The sequence below is a fragment of the Stegodyphus dumicola genome, chromosome 8 (genome assembly GCF_044657685.1).
Source record: "Stegodyphus dumicola isolate Sdum_Otavi_A_Nest chromosome 8, ASM4465768v1".
Lineage (NCBI taxonomy): Eukaryota > Metazoa > Arthropoda > Arachnida > Araneae > Eresidae > Stegodyphus > Stegodyphus dumicola.
The window spans coordinates 178,179,587-178,201,686 of NC_140775.1; the positions used below are offsets into that span (position 1 = coordinate 178,179,587).

The 22,100-nt window shown below is 31.5% G+C and overlaps 1 protein-coding gene across 6 annotated transcripts in view; it reads left to right on the forward strand.

Annotated features, from left to right (window-relative positions):
- Positions 1-6,869, forward strand: part of LOC118201084 (uncharacterized) — a 358,982-nt gene extending 352,113 nt beyond the window's left edge. For all 6 annotated transcript variants that reach the window (XM_085822792.1, XM_085822789.1, XM_085822791.1 and 3 more), the window contains one exon: positions 2,505-6,869. In XM_085822792.1, coding sequence (XP_085678918.1) covers positions 2,505-3,220 — 716 coding nt within the window. In that variant the 3' untranslated portion in view covers positions 3,221-6,869. The remainder of the gene's footprint in view (positions 1-2,504) is intronic.
- Positions 6,870-22,100: the final 15,231 nt, after the last annotated feature.

The window sequence follows — 22,100 nt, forward strand, 5'->3', positions numbered from 1 at the left end:
GACTGTGGTGGCCAGGGGAGATGGGGCAACTCATCCTCGTGCTCAGAAAACCAGTCCTGGACAATGTGAGCTGTGTGAACAGGGGCTTTGTCGTCTTGGAAGACACCATCACCATCGGGGAACAAAGTTTGTACCATGGGATGAACTTGATCAGCCAAAATGTTCACATAAGTCTTGGCAGTCATGTGCCCTGACACAGCTATCATGGGGCTAGCAGAGAACCACGATATGGCTGCCCAAACCATAACAGAACCCCCGCCATGTTTCACTCTTGGCAACAAGCAGTTTGTATTATAGGCTTGAGATGGCGTTCTGCAGACGTAAACTCGGCCAGAAGTGGGAAACAATGTGAAAGAAGACTCGTCAGACCATATTACTCGCTTCCACTGCTCTATAGTCCAGGCCTTTATGACTTAAACACCACCTTTTCCTGTTACGGGCATTAGCATCACTGATGAGTGGCTTCTCAATTGCAGCACGGCCAGCAATTCCCTGTTTATGAAAGGCCCACCAGCGGCCGAGCGGTAAAGGCGCTGAACACTGGTAGTTCGGTCTGAGGTTCGAATCCCGCGAACGGGCTGGCTGCATGGGCGTTTTCGTGGTTTTCCCCATGTGTAACGTGTATACGAGCCAGTTTCCCTTAGAAAGTCCTCCACGAAAGGCATCCCTCCCTTTAGGCAGATAGCCCTCGTGTGCTTTGCCATAATTAAATACACCAACACCAACACCCTGTTTATGAAGCTCCCTTCTAATTGTTTTGGTACTTACAGGGTTCGGTAACACAACATTCATTTCAGCAGTAACTTTTGCAGCTGTGGTCTTCTTATTTTTCGTCACAATTGCCCTTAATGATCGTCTGTCACGATCACTCAGGACACACTTTCGTCCGCGCTGTGATTTAGCAGATGATGTTTTTCCGCTTTTCAAATATGCTGAATAAATCTTCGATACAGTACCTCTTGAAACACTAAACACCTCGGCTACCTTGCTTACGGAAGCACCTACCATACGTGCTCCAACAATTTGCCCACGTTCGAAGTCTGTTAACTCTGACACAATGCAATGACAACCTCACATAACAGTACTCCGACAACAACTGAACTTTTTAGCACATTTACGAAGTTGTATAGGTGGCGTCAGTAGTCAAAAACGCCAGCGCCACCTACATATTTCATTAAAATCAATCTTTCTTTTCAAACATGCATTTCACAAGGTGTTTCCATATTTTTGTCCATCCACTGTATGTGACACAGCACCAGAGTTAAGCTGGCGTTTTTCCGAATTTTGACATGTCGAGCTAAAAAAGTTCGCGATTACTGCTTTAAAAAATGCTATGTGTTAATAGTGGACTTTTAATGAAAACTGGTTTCTATCAATATTACATGTAGAGCAAACACGAAAATTCCCTTGTAATTCTTTCATTCGCCGGGATTTGAAACGTTGGTGGAATTATCCTGTGTTCAGCTGTTTTACCAACTGGCCACTGATGGGCCATTGGGACACGTTTCATCTTCAAAAGTTTTCATTGTACTTTATATGTGCGTTTACCATTAATCGTTTTTTTATTTAACACATTTAAAGCATATAGTTTTGTGATTATAATCTAACAGTTCTTTCAGTTTTATTATATATTATTATAAATGATGACTTGAGCGGTTCGAGAGGCCAAACGTTTACCTTTGGTTCCTTTAATTTAGTCAATACTGAAAATGTTAAAAATCGTGCCATCGGTAATAGTAAGTTTAATCAGATAATAACTTGTTCTCAGGATAATTTAAAAAAAAAGTACTAAACGTAAGTGCCCTAGTATTCACTTAAGAACGAAGCTGCCTGAAGATAATTGATGAGGCTAATTGAAAAACTCTGTTTAAAAAAGATTTTAATGAATTACCTAGAAAAAATTCATTAACTGTTAAAATTGGGAAAATTAATATTTTATGCATTCTATGTTACTTATGTTGATACTTTCTGAAAACCTCTTTGCAAACAAGTGGTTTGTAATTAAAACCATTAAAAATAAGTTTCACCAAGGTTATCGGTATAATTTATTTTATGCGAATTGAAATAGAGAAATACAAAGAACACAATAATTTTATTCAACAAGTAAGAGGAAGGAAAAGAGGAGAAAAATAAAAAGGTGGGTTGAGATTGATCATATAATGGCTACATCGGAGTGTATAGAGTATCCTTATTATGAATTTGTCAAGCTAAATTTTACGTTTTTAATTATTATTAAATTTAATTAGCTATGTAATTTCAATTTTCCTTAAAATGGTTTCAAAAAGAAAATAAAAGGATATTAAAGCAATTTATTTCTAAACCTTCCTCCAAAAAATGCTTTATTTAGTACTACGAAAGTATAATTTGCAAAATAATTTATGTGATCTGCATTCGCATATCTCTGTAAAGACAGGTGTAAGCTTCAAGTTCGTTGTGTTATATGTATCTTAAAATATATCTTTTTTTACATAATTTCATTATATTGTAATTTCTTATTTACTCAGGGAACAACTGGGGTAGATGTGACAACGGAACATCCAAAGTTGGTTGTGGTCCACAGGAAACCTTCAGAGGTTGTGCAGACATTGCCATCGATGATTCTGAAAGTAATGCTATACCATACGATAAGAAACCATCATACGAAAGACCTATTGACAAGCCATCGTATGAAAGACCCGATGACAAGCCGTCCATTTCTGCTATCCCAACAAGAAGGGCAACCGAGAAACCCCGTTATAGACCAAGACCAACAAGACCTCAGAATAGACCTGCTTCTCGCAGACCTTATTACCAAAATCGGCGAGTAACCACCACAACTCGAAAGCCTATCACCAGGAGACCTAGACCTAGTAGACCGGTTTCCTATTACAATGTACCAAACAGGAGGTACACTACTAGGAGACCAGTTCCAGTGACAAGAACTACTAGGAGACCTATTCCAGTTACAAGAGCCACTACCTACCGACCCATCTACACTGCCAGACCTTTGTCTCACAGGCCTTTTTACAATAAGAATATTACTAAGAAACCAAGACCAACGTATAAAGCTAAAGTTTCACCTAAGAAGACAACAAATATCGAGACAGAGGGTGATGGTGCCAGTGGTGGAAGTCGCTGCAGGGCTGTAGGCGTCTGGGCATCCATATCTGGAATGGCTGGATGGTGCGATTCTAATTGTGCCAGAGGTTACTGTCCATCCACTCACTGTGATTGTAGTTAAAATTTTAGTACTGAGAAGTGAACTTCTAATTGATGGTCTTTAGATTTTAAAATATCCTCGAAAGCGAACTATTTATGAACATTTGTTTTTAATTGTAGTGCTGTTGGGATTGTGTAAGTGTCCATATCTAAAGTGAAATGTTTCTCGATTCTAGATCTTTCGATCAATTACAATGTACTGTAATGAAGCAGAGTAGAGTTTTTTGCTCTACTGTGTTTCGTACTGCATTGCAAAAGGGACTGAACTTTTATAGTTTTCATCTGTTTTTGATTATTTGCAAAGTTGAGGTATGTTTTTGATATTTCAGTGTTACTGATGAAAACGCTTTGACAGAACTGCATGTCAGCGATATAAAATTAAATTCTTTATAATTTATTTTTTAAAAAAGACTGTTTGACAGAAAATTTTCTTGGAATATGTCATCTGCATATATATTGTTCGTTTGGAAAGAAAAGAAAAATAGCTGAAATATATCCAAAATTGTGGAAAACTTACAGAGAAGAGTACTTCTCCTTGGTTCAGACTTTAGCAGAAGGAATTGTGAGTTTTTGTTCAGTGAATATACTTTCTAAATTCATAAAATTAATAAAGTTATGTATTTGCTAAATCATAAAATTATGTATTTGCTGAATCCATAAAGTTATGTAGGAATACTTAAGGATTTTGCTTCCTGTAATAATTTTAAAAAACAAATTTGAGAGATTTGTAAACCTTTATTATGTAAAAAGAATTTGAGTTTGCTCTGTAACGATTGATAATTATAAACGATTTACTGATTTTTAAGTGAATATTTTAATCTAAAAAATACCTGAAGGTGTTGAATATTTCTTTTCTACTTTCTCCAAATTTTTATAATTTATTACTATAACCAATATTTATTATTCATTTTGTATATATTATTATTATTAATGCTATTTGAAATAATATAACAATTAAAACAATTATTTGTAAAAATTAAAATATGATTATTTTTTATAATCATAATTTATTATGTTTTTTGTGTACCGACCATTTTTCAAAGTATTACTTGAAGTGTTGAATATTTCTTTTATGTTCAGTAAATTTTTAAAATTGATTACGATAATTCATATTTTTGTATTTATTAAGCTATCATTAATGTTAGTATGAAATAAAATAACAATTAAAGCAATCATTGGTAAAAATTAAAATATACAGTTATTGTTAATAATAACAATTTATTATGTGCTGTGATTATGGTCTTTGTTTCTGACCATGTTAAAAAATACTTCAGGTGTTGAATTTTTTTTTTTTTTTTTTTTTTTTTTTTTTTTTTTTACATTCAGAAAATTTTTATAATTTATTACAATAACTGATTTTTTAAACTTTATTTATCTATTATTAATGTGACTATGAAATAATGTAACAATAAAACAATGATTTTTAAAAATTAAAATATATGATTTTTGATAATAATCACAATTTATTATATACTTTATTTACCAACTATTTTTCAAAATACCTGAAGTGTTGAATGTTTCTTTTACGTTTAGTAAATTTTTATAATATATTGCAATGAATTGATACTTTTTTATTTATTAAGCTACTGCTAATGTTAGTATGAAATAATAAAATAATTAAAACAGTGATTCGTAAAAATTAAAATACACGATTATTGTTAATATCATAATTCATAATGTTCTTTTTTTATCAACCATTTTTTTAAATACTTGAAGTGTTGAATATTTCTTTTTTACGTACAGGAAATTTTTATACTTTATTACAATAACCGATATTTTTTCATTTTATTTATTTACTATTATTAATGTTAGTATGAAATAATGTAATAATTAAAACAGTGACTTGTACAAATTAAAATACATGTTTATTGTTAATAATCGTAATTCATTATATACTTTGATTATGTTTTTTGTTTACCGACCTTTCTAAAAATGTTTCAGTATATATTCAAACAAAAACGAATTATGTCATTTTTCAGAACTAAAAGCGTGACTAATAAGTTCATTATTTAATTTATTTAATTGAACATGTTTAATAGATGGAATCGGAATTACTCAGGTGTTTTTATTTTGGTATGGTTCTATTGACCAAATGGAATTTTTATATTTTTGTCATTTTTTCTGGCCTACAGTCGAACAATTAGAGAACAAGATAAGGCAATATCTTTAAATTACTAACTCTGTTTGTGGTTGCCATAACCGAGTATTATATATATTTAAAAAAATAAGGTTCTTTATTTTAACGAATAAAGCTACGAAATAAAGTCAGGAAGCTAAATTTTATAAATTATCATGTTTAGAGATATACTTTTCAAGAGTCTTAATTTTGAAGTTTCGGTAGGATTAAATCTTTTCTATATATTAACATAAAAATTCTATAATTTAAAATAGTAATTTAAAATTGTTGTAAAATAAATATAATTTGTTTTGTTTTTAATGAAAATTCTCTAACATTTAGTTGTTCAATATTTCAGTGATGAGAGATGCTGAATTATTAATAGTCACCACTAAATTGTTATTGAAGAAATAAAAATCAATAAAGACCTACATTGATGTCTGAATACTTGATTCCTTAACATTACTTAGTGTGAGTAGATCGTTGGAATTTTGTCATAATATTTAACTTTAAGATGGGAAAATAAATTATCAAGATGCCAACATTGTGAGGGAAAAATGCTTCTTGTCGAAGATAATGAAAGCAAATGCTGTTAACATTGTTAAAAAGATTTCTAAATTTAAGAGCTACATTAATTTAATGTCCTTCGAATTAGCCTTTTGCACTTTAGCAGGCTAAAAGCTTATATAGCTTGAAAAGTATCTGTAAAGAGAAAACTGAGATGTGCAATTACTTTAAAAAAAAAGGCTTTATAAATGTGATTCTCTAAACTTGATAATTAATCTTTTAATTATGTAATATTTTTTTATCAACTGCAATAGCTAGAGTACAAATACTTTTATTTATAAAATTTTCGAATGTTTTATTAGTAAGTATTCTTAGATAATTTTTTTATTTTAACAAAGCAATTACGTCTATTTTTTATCGTATACTTGTGCCAATTTTCTTTCGTGTCATTATATTAATTAAGAAATAAACAGAAATCATCCTAGAATAATTTAATTCAAATTTCCCTAGATTTTATCAATACTATATTAATATTACAATAATTGTATGATAAAAATACAGAAACTAATAACAAGCAAGTAAAATATTAGAAATTTGAAGTTTTTTTTGTCAAAACTATATTAAATAATTATTTATTTATAATTTACACATGAAATAATTTAGGGCAAGAAACTCCTTTTTTAAAGCGTCTTTGCTGTCACGCATTTCAACAGTTTATCGGTAAATTTTAATATTAGTTATGAAATATAATAAAAAATTAAATTTATTTTTACTAGGACTGTTTCGTTGCTTTTCTTTTATTGTATGCGTAGCTGTTGAATTTCCATCTCTTTTTGTATTCATCGCTGGTAGATGAATATTTATGTAACGTGTTTTAAGTGTTTAATTGAAAACGGGTGTCACTCGAATTACGGTAGCAGTTTGATTTCTCTTATTTTTTAAAAAAATCTGTGGTTTATATTTTATATCCCTTAATTTATTGCATCATGTCTACAATGTTTGTATATTTATACCTTTATGTCCTTGATTAATAAAAATATTTATTGAATTTTTGCTTTTTGTTGCCTTTTTATTGTGTGATGTTTATATTTCTGGAAAAATATTGGTGCCTGCGTACGGATTCGTAATAAACTGAATGCACAAGTAATAAATAAATGATAAAAAGTTAAAAAAATTTATTCTTATCACAAGAAAAAAAATCTGATGTGTACACCACATGACTTCCTTGTACGGAATATTAAATTATACGCATTTTTTCTTGCATTTCATTTAAACTTATTGGATTGAATTAAATCTACTTCGCCGACAGCGCATAAACCACAATAGAATAAAAGCATTCTTTAAAATTCACTCTATTTGTTTACCATAGCGACAGTCTGGCGCTAAGTTCACTTAACAGTATTATATTTCGTTCCTATTATAACTCACAATGCACAAAATTTATATCATTTAAAGAATAGAATTATCGAATCGTTGCCACCTGTTCTATTCAAATACTGTAATAAAGCTAGAATGATGTATAAAAGAAATTAAGGAAACAAAACAAAAAAGAAACCGTTTTTCACAGACGATTGAGTATTTCTCATTTAATTAATTCAGTTCTCACTTCGCGAGAAGGCAAAAATACATAAAAACTCAAAATATCTATATTAAAAATTACGAAGTAAATCTTAAACACTTATTTCCTCGAAAAAATTCCAGAAAGAATTAAGCATGATTTAATTGGCAATAATAAATGAAGGCGTTATCTTTGTTGTTGAAGCTAAGTTTCTCTAGATTGGCAACAAATCCACTAGTCTCCTGTTTCAAATGTAAGCATCAATGAACGCCATTAAAAACAGGCTTAGCGGCAATTAAACAACTTTAAAATTGCTGATAATTCTAAAAATATTGAACACAGATTTACTAAAGGCATAAAATCTTTAACGGGAAGATAAAAACAACATAATTCAATCATTTTTAAAGCAAAAAATGTACAATTTACAAACATATAAGAGTAAAGAAACTGAGATCACTGAGTCGGGTAACAGAGTGGATATATATATAAATATATTGATATATACGTTTGATGCGGCAGATTGCAAGCAAAATACGAGGTGCACATCTACATGTTATAGCAGTCCTATATACAAAATTTCAACGTTCCGAGTCTACTCGTTTTTGAGTTATGCGAGATTTGAGTTATGTTTTTGAGTTACTATTATAAAATAGTCTTGTACCTTGTATTCTGTCCTTACATACAGATAACACGCAAAAACATCGTTAAATTGCATTCGATAGCAGTCAAAATGGATACTTTCGTTGAAATATGTTGCCTGAAACTTTTCTCGATTACAATACTTCCTTTTGACTTCGTACAAGGAAGTAAAAAAGAAACATAATACTGAAATTTTTCCTCAGATATATTTGTACAATATCACTATATCGCACTGTAGTTATATTTTAAAATGCAATTTAGAATGCAATCCAAAACACAGAGTGAACTGAGATGTTTTTCTCCGGCTTTTATAAGCTTTTTAATGAGTCACGAGAACCTTCTCGTAATTTCTCGAGGTTTCTGGAAAGCAGAAGATTAGAATGACAGTTACAGCTAACTCTTAATTGCATTATTTCAATTTGAATATAAATTACGAGATATCTATTTATTAAATGCGCCATCTCCTATATTTTTACTTTTTCGGTGTAGCTTTCTCTTAAAGCTCGTCGCGCGCTGCATTATACGAGGAAATAAAACAATTTTAATTACAGTTCTACCAAAAATAGCTAACTAAATACAAAATCCGTAACAATATACAATTGTCTGTCTATTGCCTTCATGTAGTATTTTCTAAGGGAAATTTATTTATATTTAAATAATGTGAAGAAAAATAAACAAATACAAATTTAGATATTTAATTTACTGAGAAACAAAATTTAAATCCTAGACTAACTTAAGCATTTCACAGTTTTATTAAATGAGCGTAATATACTGGACGAAAAAATCCTCCCCCCCCCTCACTGCAAGTATTGATCACACATAATTATCAATTACATTTGCACTTACATTTAAGACATGGTGTGGTGTGTTGTATTTAATTATGGCAAAGCACACTAGGGCTATCTGCCTAAGGGGAGGGATGCCTTCGTGGATGACTTTCTAAGGGAAACTGGCTCGTATACACGTTACGCATGGGAAAAACCACGAAAACACCCATGCAGCCAGCCCGTTCGCGGGATTCGAACTTCCATTTAAGACATGATTACAAACTGATGTAATTATGAATTAAGTACACAATTTCTTAAAATCTCTGTATAAATAAAAAAAAAAAGTCAAAGATGCTACAATTTGATCTTCGTCGAAACCAAATGCACAGAAAATTTGGAAAAGAATTGCTATGGTGTTATTTTTATTGTGAACTGGCTCCAAATAGACAAGCAAGCTGTATTCATATGAGGTTGTAAGGATTTCAAGTTTTACTAACGTTTATTTTATTTTAAAACTTTACTATCCTCTCTTATTTTCCACTTCCGGCCAGAATAAACGCGAACAAAGTTAAGCAAATTGAGCTTACAAGCTGTTAAGTATTTAAGTTGTGGCTTTTAGCCAAGAGGAGCAAGAGACTTCTCGCTACCTCACCTCGCGCGTGCTTTTCAGTCAGTTATTGTCTGCCTTTGAGGCCAAAACTTAGTTCCCTTTGATACTTGAAGACATATTGTAGTTTCTCGCATTCTGCTCACTGTTGGTATGCAAATAGTGATGGACTGTCGCCAATAGCGCGATAAACAGTGTAATCTGGACATCCTGCAAAGGAGTTAATTGTGTAACTCGCTTACTCTTTACTCTTACTTTTCTCACTCTTCAGGAAAGGACAGTGATATGACACTCTATAACTCCCTTTTCGATATGTATTTGTGATACTAACAAATTTTAATCTATTTTCATGTAAATAAAAATGTGTATAAGTTACAATTTCCGTCTCAAAACTCTTTGTTGGATTACAGCTTTGAAAAAGAAAGCCCACATGTAAACAGGATTGCCAGATGCTAACTTCTGTTTAAGCCCAAATAAACTGTTTTTTTTTTTATGTAAATTATTTTCAATTATTACATTATTTTAACATGTAAGCATTTTAAGATATATTAATAAAACTCTGAAGCCGCAAAAAGTAGCATAAGGAAATGATGGAGGTCGCAAAAATTTCGCAAAGTCGCAGAGACTAAAATTTTAGCAGCATCAGTTTGTCGAAAGTCGCAAACTTGCGAAAATTCGCACTATCTGGCAACACTGCACTGAAGATAAACAAATGTTTTATTTCGTACAGAATTTTCCGGCTTTCAAATCGCTGAGTTTGTTGAACAAAAATTTATTAAATTTCTACAAAATATATTAAATAAATCAAAAACAAACTAGAAATTCAATATTCGAGTTTCGAGATGCCCATGTTCGTGTGAAGACTAGATCAATTAAAAATTTGGTAGCTTTAGGTGCCGTAGGTTTATCACAATGCGAGGAATTCATACAGCTTCTTAGAAATGTAATTCTTTTTACTTCCTTGTACTAAGTAAAAAGGAAGTATTGTAATCGCGAAAAGCAGGCAGCATATTTCAACGAAAATATCCATTTTGACCGCTATCGAATGCAATTTAACGATGTTTTTGCGTGATATCTGTACGTAAGGACAGAATAAAATACTTTTTTCCTTCAAAAAAATTATAAAACTGCTTTAAAATTAATTCTGAAGTGAATTTTTCGTGGCGTCTGTACGAACGTATCTCGCATAACTCAAAAACGAGTAGCCTCAGAAAGTTGAAATTTTGTATATAGGACTGCTATAACATGTAGATGTGCACCTCGTATTTTGGTTGCAATCGGCCGCACCAAACGCATATAAATATATTTATATATATATATCCACTCCTTTACCCGTCTCAGTGATCTCAGTTCTTTACTCTTATATGTTTGTAAATTGTACATTTTTTGCTTTAAAACTGATTGTATTATGTTATTTTTATCTTCCGGTTAAAGTTTTTATGCCTTTAGTAAATCTGTATGCAAAATTTTTAGAATTATCAACAATTTTAAACATGTCTAAGTGCCGCTAAGCCTTTTTTTAATGGCGGCCATTGATGTTTACATTTGAAACAGAAGACTAGTGGATTTGTTGCCAATCTAGAGAAACTTAGCTTCGCAAAAACAAAGATAACGCATTCATTTATTATTGCCAATTAAATCATGCTAATTCTTTCTGGAATTTTTTCGAGGAAATAAGTGTTTCAGATTTACTTCGTAATTTTTAATATAGATATTTTGAGTTTTTATGTATTTTTGCCTTCTCGCGAAGTGAGAACTGAATTAATTAAATGAGAAATTCTCAATCGTCTGTGAAAAACTGTTTGTTTTTTGTTTTGTTTTCTTAATTTCTTTTATACATCATTCTAGCTTTATTACAGTATTTGAATAGAACATGTGGCAACGATTAGATAATTCTATTCTTTAAATGATATAAATTTTGTGCGTTATGAGTTATAAAATGAACGAAATATATAAGTTAACTGTTATATAATTATTGGATTATATAACAGTTAACTTAGCTTCCGTTATATAATTATTATATAAGTTAACTGTTATATAATTATCAATACTGTTAATTGAATCTAGCGCCAGAGTGTCGCTATGGTAAACAATACTAGAGTGAATTTTAAAGAATGCATTTATTCTATTGTGGTTTATGCGCTGTCTGCGAAGTAGATTTAATTCAATCCAATAAGTTTAAATGAAATGCAAGAAAAAATACGTATAATTTAATATTCCGTATAAGGAAGTCATGTGGTGTACACATCAGATTTTTTAATAATACTTTCTGATAACATTTGGTGGCAATAATTTGAAAAGTGATTCGGACCCAAAAGTGATACAGACAAAAAGTGAGTTTCGAGAGAGTTAGCTTCTCTGGTGCTAAAAACCTGGAAACTTATTTTTTATTAATGTACAGTAATTCCGGGAATCTACAGTAATTTCCGGGAAATCAAGACGACTTATTTTTTATTAATCTGCAGTAATTTTCACATCTACAGTAATTTCCGGGGAATCAGAACGACTTATTTTTTATTAATCTACAGTAATTTTCATATCTACAGTAATTCCTGGAATCTACAGTAGCTTCCGGGAAATCAGGACGACTTATTTTTTATTAATCTGCAGTAATTTTGATTAATAATTGGATCAATCATTTCGAGGAACACAGAATTACAAATCTTGAAGATCGCGGCAATTACTAAGATCGCTAAAATTGGGGGGGGGCCCAAGAGCGATGCGCAGTGCAGGAAGAAAGTTATGCCACATACGCATGACGTCATGTGGGTGACAGCGTTAGTTCTTGGTGTTTGTTTACTTTCGTTGCATCAACAGTTTAATTTGATTTGTGTTGTTAATTTGCTATTATACCTAGACGGAAGTGGCAAATTGTGCTATAGCGTTGTGTCAGAATTATACACGTTAATACGTTTTTTGGCAGAAAACACTCTTTACAACCAGATAAAATAACTATTTTTTTAATTAATTTATGTAGTTTTCATACATAACTGTGATGTAAGTTTACATTTTTCATTTTAATGCTATTTTACATTTAAATTGAAAAATTTCTTATTTTAAATCATTTTTTATCATAATCTTCATTTTGTGTATGAGACTTACATCGTAGTGAGATATTTAAACTCAGTGTCATGTTTACCAATACTGAGTACCTGAATGATTAGTTAATAAATTCGCGTATCCAACTTCATTCACATGTTTTGGTTACTTTCTTCACATCCCAAACGTAATTCTATGTATTGAAGCAGCGTCTGGGTTAAGCTTTGCGAACTAAGTAAACTGATACATGCCTCACCGTGAGGAAAGAACAATTTCTTGACCACACTATGATGCAAACATCGAATGAGTGAGTGACATATTTCCTTCACTGTTATTTAACTGATGCATACAGTTATGTGTGATGTAATTTAATTGATATAACTTACACATGCTTGAACCTGAAGGAAAACAAATCTGTGTATAATGCTAGAATACGAATAGCGAAAGAGTAAGTAAGATATTCTGTTCAGTGTTATTTAACTGCTGCATATGTTTTAATTTTGATTCCATATAACTTGTTTCTAATTATAAGAGAAAGAAAAATAATTCAATATTGAACACATATTTCGAGTATAACAAAAGTATTTTAAGAAACAACCTGATAAAAATACATTAGTAATTAAAAATATTTAATTTGTGTACAGGCTGAATTGAAATTAAGATGTGGGGTGTATTTAATTATGGCAAAGCACACTAGGGCTATCTGCGTAATAGGTGTGATGCCTTCGTGGAGGACTTTCTCAGGGAAACAGGCTCGTATACACGTTACGCATGAGGAAAACCACGAAAACACCCATGCAGCCAGCCCGTTCGTGGGATTCGAACCGAACTACCAGTGTTCAGTGACTTTACCGCTCGACCGGTGGTGGGCCGAAACTAAGATGTAGGGCAAGTTTATTATTATTATTATTGTGCGCATATGTGTAAGAAAATGTACTTTAATTGTTCCATTTTTAATGTATGGAAGGAAGAATAGGATGCCAATATCGAAGATTATTTACTATAGCAAATAATCACGTCAGGATAAATGTTATATAGAAATCTTGGGAGTGTAAGAGATTATAAGAGTACTTTTAGATTATACTGAAAATATACGCACTTCTTCTAAAATCTGAAGTGAATCAGTATGAAGTGACTTTTCACTTTAAAAAGAATGTGATAAGTATACTATTTAAAAGTATAATGACGGATATTAAGAAATTTGTAGAATTTTATGGTATTTAAATATGAATTTGTTAAGTCAAATCTTTTTATATATATTTTTGCTTGAGATATGTAATTTAAACTGAAAATCACGATCATATATTTCTCATGGAATGTCAAAGTTCATTTGTATTAAAAAAAGTGCATGAGCAATGAAAATAAATAGAATAATACTTTTTGATTATGTTTTTACTATGGTCTTAGCATTTATGCCATCATGTGTTCTGTTCAACAAGATTTATTTAGTGCAAACAATACTATGAAAAAATATTGAAAAATACCTTGTTTTACAATATTTATTTCCCTTAATTAACTTAAATATCGTTTTTCATTTTCTAATGCTTTCCTTTACGAAAAGAATTTAATGTTTACAATTATTTTCAGCATTCGTACGAATTCTGTGCATAAAATAAAAATTTTCTTTAACAAAATACTTAATCGGAAAGTATATACCCGGTATTTCCGGTGTATCTACCACATATAAAATGATCATTTTGCTTTAGTTTAAATTTTTTCCATTACCAAAATCATGTAGCAGACGCGTCGGCCGATGCGTCTTGTCTCCCGGGTGACGTCATTACCAGCAACCAATGGCACGCTTTTTCCGTTCCTGGCCTAACCTTAGTATATTAAAGAACCTTGCTAAAATTTTTCAGATTCTCTTAAATCGTAGCGCCATCTAGTGGCAATGAACGATCTTTTACTCTTCCGTTGCCCTTATTTATGATCATTTCTCATTTCAGTAATTCACTTCAGTCTATTTATCTTTATGACGGTAATGTGAACAATAAAACGCATTCTAATAATACAGTAGTATTTTACATTCAGAATGCTGAGTTTTCATTATGATTTAGTACTGGCCGGTACCTCTAGAAAAGGTGTTTCCAACGAGATTGGTACTGAACCCTGTGGGGGACGATGAAATTATAAAGTGGGTCAGTGATGATTGAGGGTTATCCAGAGATAAGCAGATATGCTTTTCTGAAAGAGATAAGCAGGCTTTCTTTCAGAAAAGCATACCTGCTTATCTCCGGATACCCCTTGGATACCTTTTTTTAGGGGGGAAGGATGGAGAAAGCCATTAAGCCCCCCCCCCAAAAAAAAGGTTTCTGTCTTCCAAGGAACAGCTTGAAAATCCCGCGCAGCAGTTCTCTCTTTGCTGAGAATAAAACGATATTTACCAATTTAAAAAAAAGCTACTTAATCTACTTAATAGCGGTGTCCTGGCATAACGGTATTATTGTGCAAGCTGACCACGCCTCGAAAGGATATAAATTTCATCAGGATGCCCATGCATAAGATTGCTCGCACAAATCGAAGTTCTGTATCTCCCTCGAAGCTGATCGTCGGCACCTTTATGCCAGTCCAGAGTTTTCGAATAAATCTTTGGCACCTTTGTAAAAAACGGTGACTTTGCGTAAAGGTGTCCCGTACCCTTATGAAAAGAGCTGAATCGTTATAAAGGTGCCTGTATGTCTTTGAACAATGGTGAATTGGAATAAAATTGACATCGCCTTTTATAACAAGTGCTGAATTGAAGCTGTCCGCACTTTTATGAACTATGATGAATGAATATAAAGGTACCGACACCTTTACGGAAACTGTAATGTTATAATACTGATCTCACCTTTATGAAAAATATCGGATTAGCATGAGGGTTCCAAAGATTTCGTCAATTAGAACAATTTGTTAGTTTTCGTCAACTACAATAATTTGTTAGATTCTGGTTTTCAGAAAAGTACACAGTATTTTAATACGTTAATCCTTATATTCACCGAAATTGCAAACTGCTATGTTGCATTCTACGGGTTTGTGAATTTGGAGTAACTGATGATAACACTTAATGAAGAATCAAAACACAATTTATTCGCCAGTATTACACAGAGGAGTTCCAAAGCCACGTTTACAGTCGTCGAACAACTACGATAACCAGGCTGAAACAATCAGCAACACAGCCTTCAGGATACAACTGGGAAAGAGCAGTAAAGTACAGATCCCGACTCGGTTCAGTTGCTCTCAAACTAATCTCTGAACTCAAAACACTAGTTACTGAACTCAACATACTACTACAGAATTCAAGATATTATTTTCTCCGTGTACAGGCAGGGTATATCTTCAACTTATCTTCAACCTATCTCCGAGAACATTGAGGAAAACCGCTAAGAATGCATTCTAGAATGTTCTCGTTCCGTCTGAAGCATATTGCAAATTTTGTTGCCAAATAAATCCGAATGGGCGATTTCGCGCCAAATTTGGCAACCCAGTCTTTACTTTCCACTTTCTGGCAACCATAACCCAGCTTTGCGGGGAATTTGTGTTACCGCATCTGTGCATTTCGCAACAATAGATTTAGATAGCTAGATAGTTAAATAATAATAAATAGATAAATATATATAAGTAGATAGATATAAACAAAGAGATAAATTATTTTTCTTCTTTGGATCTTGAATGAAATTTTAAAGCTACGTTTATTAATTTGGACGATAATTCATTTATTAAATCATGAAACAATGTGTAGCTTCCCTTCTTAGGTACTATCGTGTGAATTTCGCCGGCTAAACAGGCAGTGCTTCCGTAGTAAACATGAACAATGTGTAATTGAACAAGGAGTTTGGAAAAAAATTGTATGCATTGTAGAGACATTAGGATTTTTTTTGGAGGCCAGAGAGATAAAAAAATTACCAATCGCCTTCACCAGGGATCGAACCACGGACCTCTGGAACACCGGCCCAGCGTGCAGAACCACTACACCACGAAGGCACGCCAGAAAAGGAGGAGAAATACCTTACAACGTCCTTTTTTTCCTTATGTGTATAGAAGTTTGTCATTTCGGTGAAGAAAAAATTTAATTTATTGAAAAAACGAAGTCATCTTCCCAGAAACGGAATTGAAACTTCAGCAGCTTTATGCTTCCATTAAGCTTTTATGACAATTTAGCCTTTTCCATAAAGCTGCGGGTACCCTTTTGCAAAGCAACCGTTTTTTGTAAAGCTTCTAAAGGTTTACATCATTCCCTGTTTAATTAATCAATAACTGAATTGAAAATCGCCTTGCATAAGGGTTTGAGCACCATTATGGGAAATGCCGGATTGGCATAAGGATGCCAATAATCATTTTCAAGCGAGAAATTGATTTTCAGTTTGTTGTTGGTCCTCTCTATTATGTTGGCGCAAAGTTGTGAAAATTTCTTGTCTTTTCGAACAGCAGCCAGCTCATATAAGAAAGTGGCACAGTTGTGCTGGGGCACTATGAGGAGCAACCCATTTAAAAAATAACTAATATTTATTTGTAAGTTCTGAAGGAACCACCAGATGGCAGCACTACACCATGTTGGAATTGGTATGCTTTGAAGGAGCTATTTGGATTCCGAGACTTCACAGTTCGGTTGTTCTTCTGTTTATTGTCAGATAAGATTAAAAAAAATTATAAAAATCAGTGATTCCCTTTTCGTAAAAAATTACTGAACTTAGATAGGAAATTATATCTAGTTACGTAACTAACTAGTTCCTTGGAATTAGTTATCTCTTTATCATCTTAATTTGCAATCCTTAGATGGCTGAGAGAGACATAGTTTACTTTTAAGAGATTTGTCTTTTAGGAAATTTATTCTTACATCTACTAATATTTTATATGTTTAAGGCGTATCAGAAACCCCTATACCGACAATGTTAAATTGGCCATTTTCGATGTACCTTTTCTCAAAATCTGCTGTAGATACAAGCTTCAAATTTTTTTCTGTAAGTAAAGTACACCTATCTGATTGTACTGAAATGAGCTTTTGAAGCATTTTGAATTTTAGAGTAAATTACAGAATATTATGTTAGGCATAGTAAAATTTAGCGCTTTTCTCACACAAAAAAAATTTAAAAATTTTTTTTTCTAAGTTTATTACAAAAAGCTCATTTCAGTAAATATTAGGGAACCTAATAAATAAGCCATAAAAAGTTTAGATACCTGTGAGCAGTAGTTCCTGAGAAAAGGTACATCGAGTATAAAAAAATCAGGTTTGGAGAAAAACGCGTTTTTATGTAAAAATCCTCATTGATCAAAGCGGTAGATGACAAATTAAAACTAGATTTTTTTACAATTCTAATTTTCATAGAGATTAAAGAATGGTATTTTTAGAAAGATAAAAATGTAGAGAATTTAAAAATACAAAAATCCGAAATCACAATTTTTTGAAGATTTTGGATTAACAACACTCCTTAAAAAGTAATCATAAATTCATTATTAAATAATTGTGGAGCAATAAATTCAATACTAATATATTTAACTAAACAATCAAAGTTAAAATAATGATAAATTCATTATCAGACCAAATGGGCAATTTTCCCAGAAGGAATATGAATTTCGTTTTGGCATTTTGCGTTGATTCACGATAAGCGTTGTTTCACTTTTCAAATTGTTGCCAACAAATATTAACGCTCTGTATTATATTTAAAAAATTAAATAATGAAAAATCTACATAAATGTGTGTATATTTCTCGCCTTGTGATAAAACAACGGTACCTAGAGCCATCAAATTCTTAATAATGTAATCTTGTTGAGAATATGCACATCTGGAAGTACAAATTTGAAATTTGTTTTATTATCTGTTTCCTATTTTGTAAAACTTTAACAAATTTTTAATTAACAAACTCAAGGATTCCAAAACGAGCAATGGCAACGTTGTAAAAACATTTTTATCTCCAGCGCGCGAGACTATATATCGGAAATTCTAAAGATATACCAATTTTAAAATTATTTTTCGATATTGCTCTTGAACTGAATTTTGTGGTTTAAGTGCGAAGAATATTTAATAAACAAAGGTAACACACAAAATGTTTAAAAAAACGCCCCTTTGGACATAATTTGAGATCTGAAGCATTAAAGATTTTTTTTATTATTCATTATTCATTAATAAATGTATTATGCATTCATTCAGTTAAAAATAATAAAATCATTATTAAATAATTGCAAAGCACATAAACATAAGGTGCATTACAAAACAAACCACAAATTAATTTATTTCCTTATTTGTTCAGAGTTTAAACTAATGGATCTAATTCGGACTTAATAAAGCATATTTCAGAGTCATGCACCATTTTTAAGGGCCACGTAATTTAAATAAAGCGTTGAGGAGATATCAGTTATTTTAATTGGCTTTTTCAATTTAACTTTGATTCTTATAATTTTTTATAATCATACTGCCCTTGATATAAGACAATCTTATGTATAAGGTTTTCTGTTGTATTTTACTAAAATTCAAAGAATTTGCATAAAGATAGCTTTATTTCCAATAGGATCATAAAAATACTATTCCGACATATGAATGTCTGACAGCCTAGCCTCTCAACTAATCGAAATGAAACAACAGAGCTCTCACGGTTACAGCTACAGTGAAAAAAAATTAGAAATTTTCGAATGGTAACATCCACTTTCTTTCCTCCTCAAATTGCTCAGAGCAGTGAAAACCATAAATGGCGTTGGAATGATGCTCGTATGATGAAATTTTCCGAAATAATATACTTGTAAATAAAAGCAATTTATAGGTCCTATACAATGCTTTTCTTTACAAGTACTTTATTCCGGATTTATATTGTAGAACCAAAGACAATACAAGGGAGGAGAAGGAAAAAATAAACTTTGTTGTTATTCATAATTTTTAAAGTGCCCACCTTCGCAGACGATAACGCCTTACATTTGGGAGATTGTTCACAATACATGTGGGAGATTGTTGATCGCAAGAGGAATCTGTATAAATTCCCTTTTATGGCATCTTTCACTTCTGACAAATTTAGTGAATTTGATGTGTACGCCTTGGATATCTGGTAATCCTAGAACCAGAAATCCCAAGGAGTGAGTTCGGGATATCGGGGTGGCCACAAAATTGCAAAGATACGGGAAATGACTCTATATTGAAATGTTGACACGTTGCAAACTTTAAATTCCGGTAAAAGTTTTTGTTCCTCTTCTTTCTTGTGTTGTTATTGGTCCTTTATAATATTTTTCTTTGCAACTGTTTTATGCCAGATGTTTTCATACCTACACTTCGGGGAAAAAATGAGACATTTCTATATCTCCCGCTGTGCTGGGTCAATTAACGAAATTCAACTTTCGTTTTTCATGTCTCGAAAGTGCGACTTAGGGTATGTATTAGATTCATATATAGCATTGTTCTGATGTAGGTAATTTGACATAAAATCGGACTTTTTCTGAAATAACATAACAATTTTTTTCATATTTCCATTCTACGACTCAAATTACACCAAACTACCAAATTTTGTAAAAATCTCACAAATAGCTTTCAAAAAATTGACTCTCAGAATTTTAGTTCCCCAATGTTAATTGAGTTTGGTATATATTTATTAATCTGTCTTTTTTTATTAAATTTATTTGATTATTCCTTTCACATTTCGAAATGCAAGTTCAATCCAAATAAAATTCACCCATTTCTTATGATTTATTTTAAAAAATTTTATTTTTAAATAATTTTTATAAATTTTTCAAAACAAATTTTGAATTATAATCTATAAAATTTTTACCAACATTTTAAATTAAACGTAACTCTAAGCATAAGTGCAAAAAATTGCAGTTTTTTATTGAAAATTTCCGAAGATATACATGAATTTATATATTGGCGCGTTTTGAAATATGGCATAGTTGTTGAAAGCAATAAAACATCAAATGTGGTTTAGACACTTCGTTAAAATTATTTGAAAGTAGGAACGCTGTAACTTTTTTCCTGCTCATGCACAATGTAAAAAGGTAGGAACGAGGTACGTTTTTTCTGCTCAGGCATAATGGAAGGGAAAAGAAAATAGGTTGCTATATATTAAGAAGTTCGCCAAGTGAATGATTCTTAGTTCAAACTGAAAAATTTGCGCCAAGATAAATTTTTGAATTTCTCCATAAATTTCGCACCAAATTTTACAAACTTTTATATTTAGGCATCATTTGAGTCGTTAGAATCGAAATATAGAAAAAAATTCGTATGCTATTTCAGAAAAAGTCCAAATTTGTGTTAAAATACCTATGTCAGAACAATGCTATATATAAATCTAATATATATCTTAAGTCGCGCTTCGAGACATGAGAAACGCAATTTGAATTTTGTCAATCTACCCAGTAGAGCGGGAAATATAGAACTTTTTTTTTTTTTTTTTTTTTTTTTTTTTTTTGCGCAGTGTGTATACTATCTTTCACTGCGATTGAAGTCATACGTTATATGGTTTTTCATTACCTTTCGAAATATTTTCATTGTAACTGTAACTGTGACAGCTCTACTGGTTTAAATCTTAGCAATCTCGAGCGCATACCTTCAAATAACAATATCGAAGTTTCATTCGATTGTTGCTAGGAGTTCATATGACAACCCTGTATATGTTTCATACACTGAAGGTAATTCATGAAAATTTATATAAATGTAATTTACATAAATTTAAGGGTGTTATGAGCATGGATTCAGAATTTAATGAGAAGAGAAAAACACAACTCAAAATCTACATATGACTAACAAAGCTCTCATGTCCTAATAATGTATATAATAATGTTCACTTAAAATATGTATTAATTTAAAATCAGACAATTCGATATTATCGTTAGTTAAGCAAAAATGCGAACTGAAAAAAAATGACTTTAAGAATAGCTCCGATAAACCGGATCGTTTGATAAAATTCCAAATAGTAAGAATGCATTATACTGGATTTTTTAACGCTGAGTGATTATGCCTTTTGTTACTTTCATTCAAGGTAAGAAAATTTAAATTTTGTATTGTTGCGATTGCTAATTATATACAGTACGTATATTAATCACTTAAATGCTCGAAAGAAAAGCCTTCATAATTTTCAAGTTATTTTTCTCTTTCATTTATGTATCTCTGAGCGGTTCATTGAAATAAATTCCGAGTCAAAAAAAGACAGATTGAAAGTTTAATAGTGCTGCCATCTACTGACAGTAAATGAAAACTCAACAGACATTAATGTTATTGTAAGTGCTGCCATCTACTGACAATAAATTGAAACTCAACATATATTAACATTATTGAAATCTACTAATAAATCTTGAAAATAAGCGATCAATTAAGTTTAATAAACTTATGTCTAATAATATAAGTGGTCTCAAATTCGCGGCCAGCGGGTCACGTGAGGCCTCCGAAGCAATTTTATGCGAACTGAGAAGACTTTTCGATTATATAGTTGTTGCAAATACAGTGTTGAAAGATTTCAATTATTTGAAGCCCGAGTTTATATTATTTTCATTTCCGTTAGAAAACGTATGTGAATAACGCATCGGAAGTTCTCTAAATGGAGCTAATTAGTTTAAAAGATAATATAAATCTCATTCAAAGATTTGAAAATATAAATTTGATTTTTTTTTTTTTTTTCAATTCCTCATTGTTAAAAAATAAATTACTCTCGCTTACGAATTTGTGCACTTAGAACAATTGCTTCGTTTGGGATCACATTTATACGTTTACAGATTTTT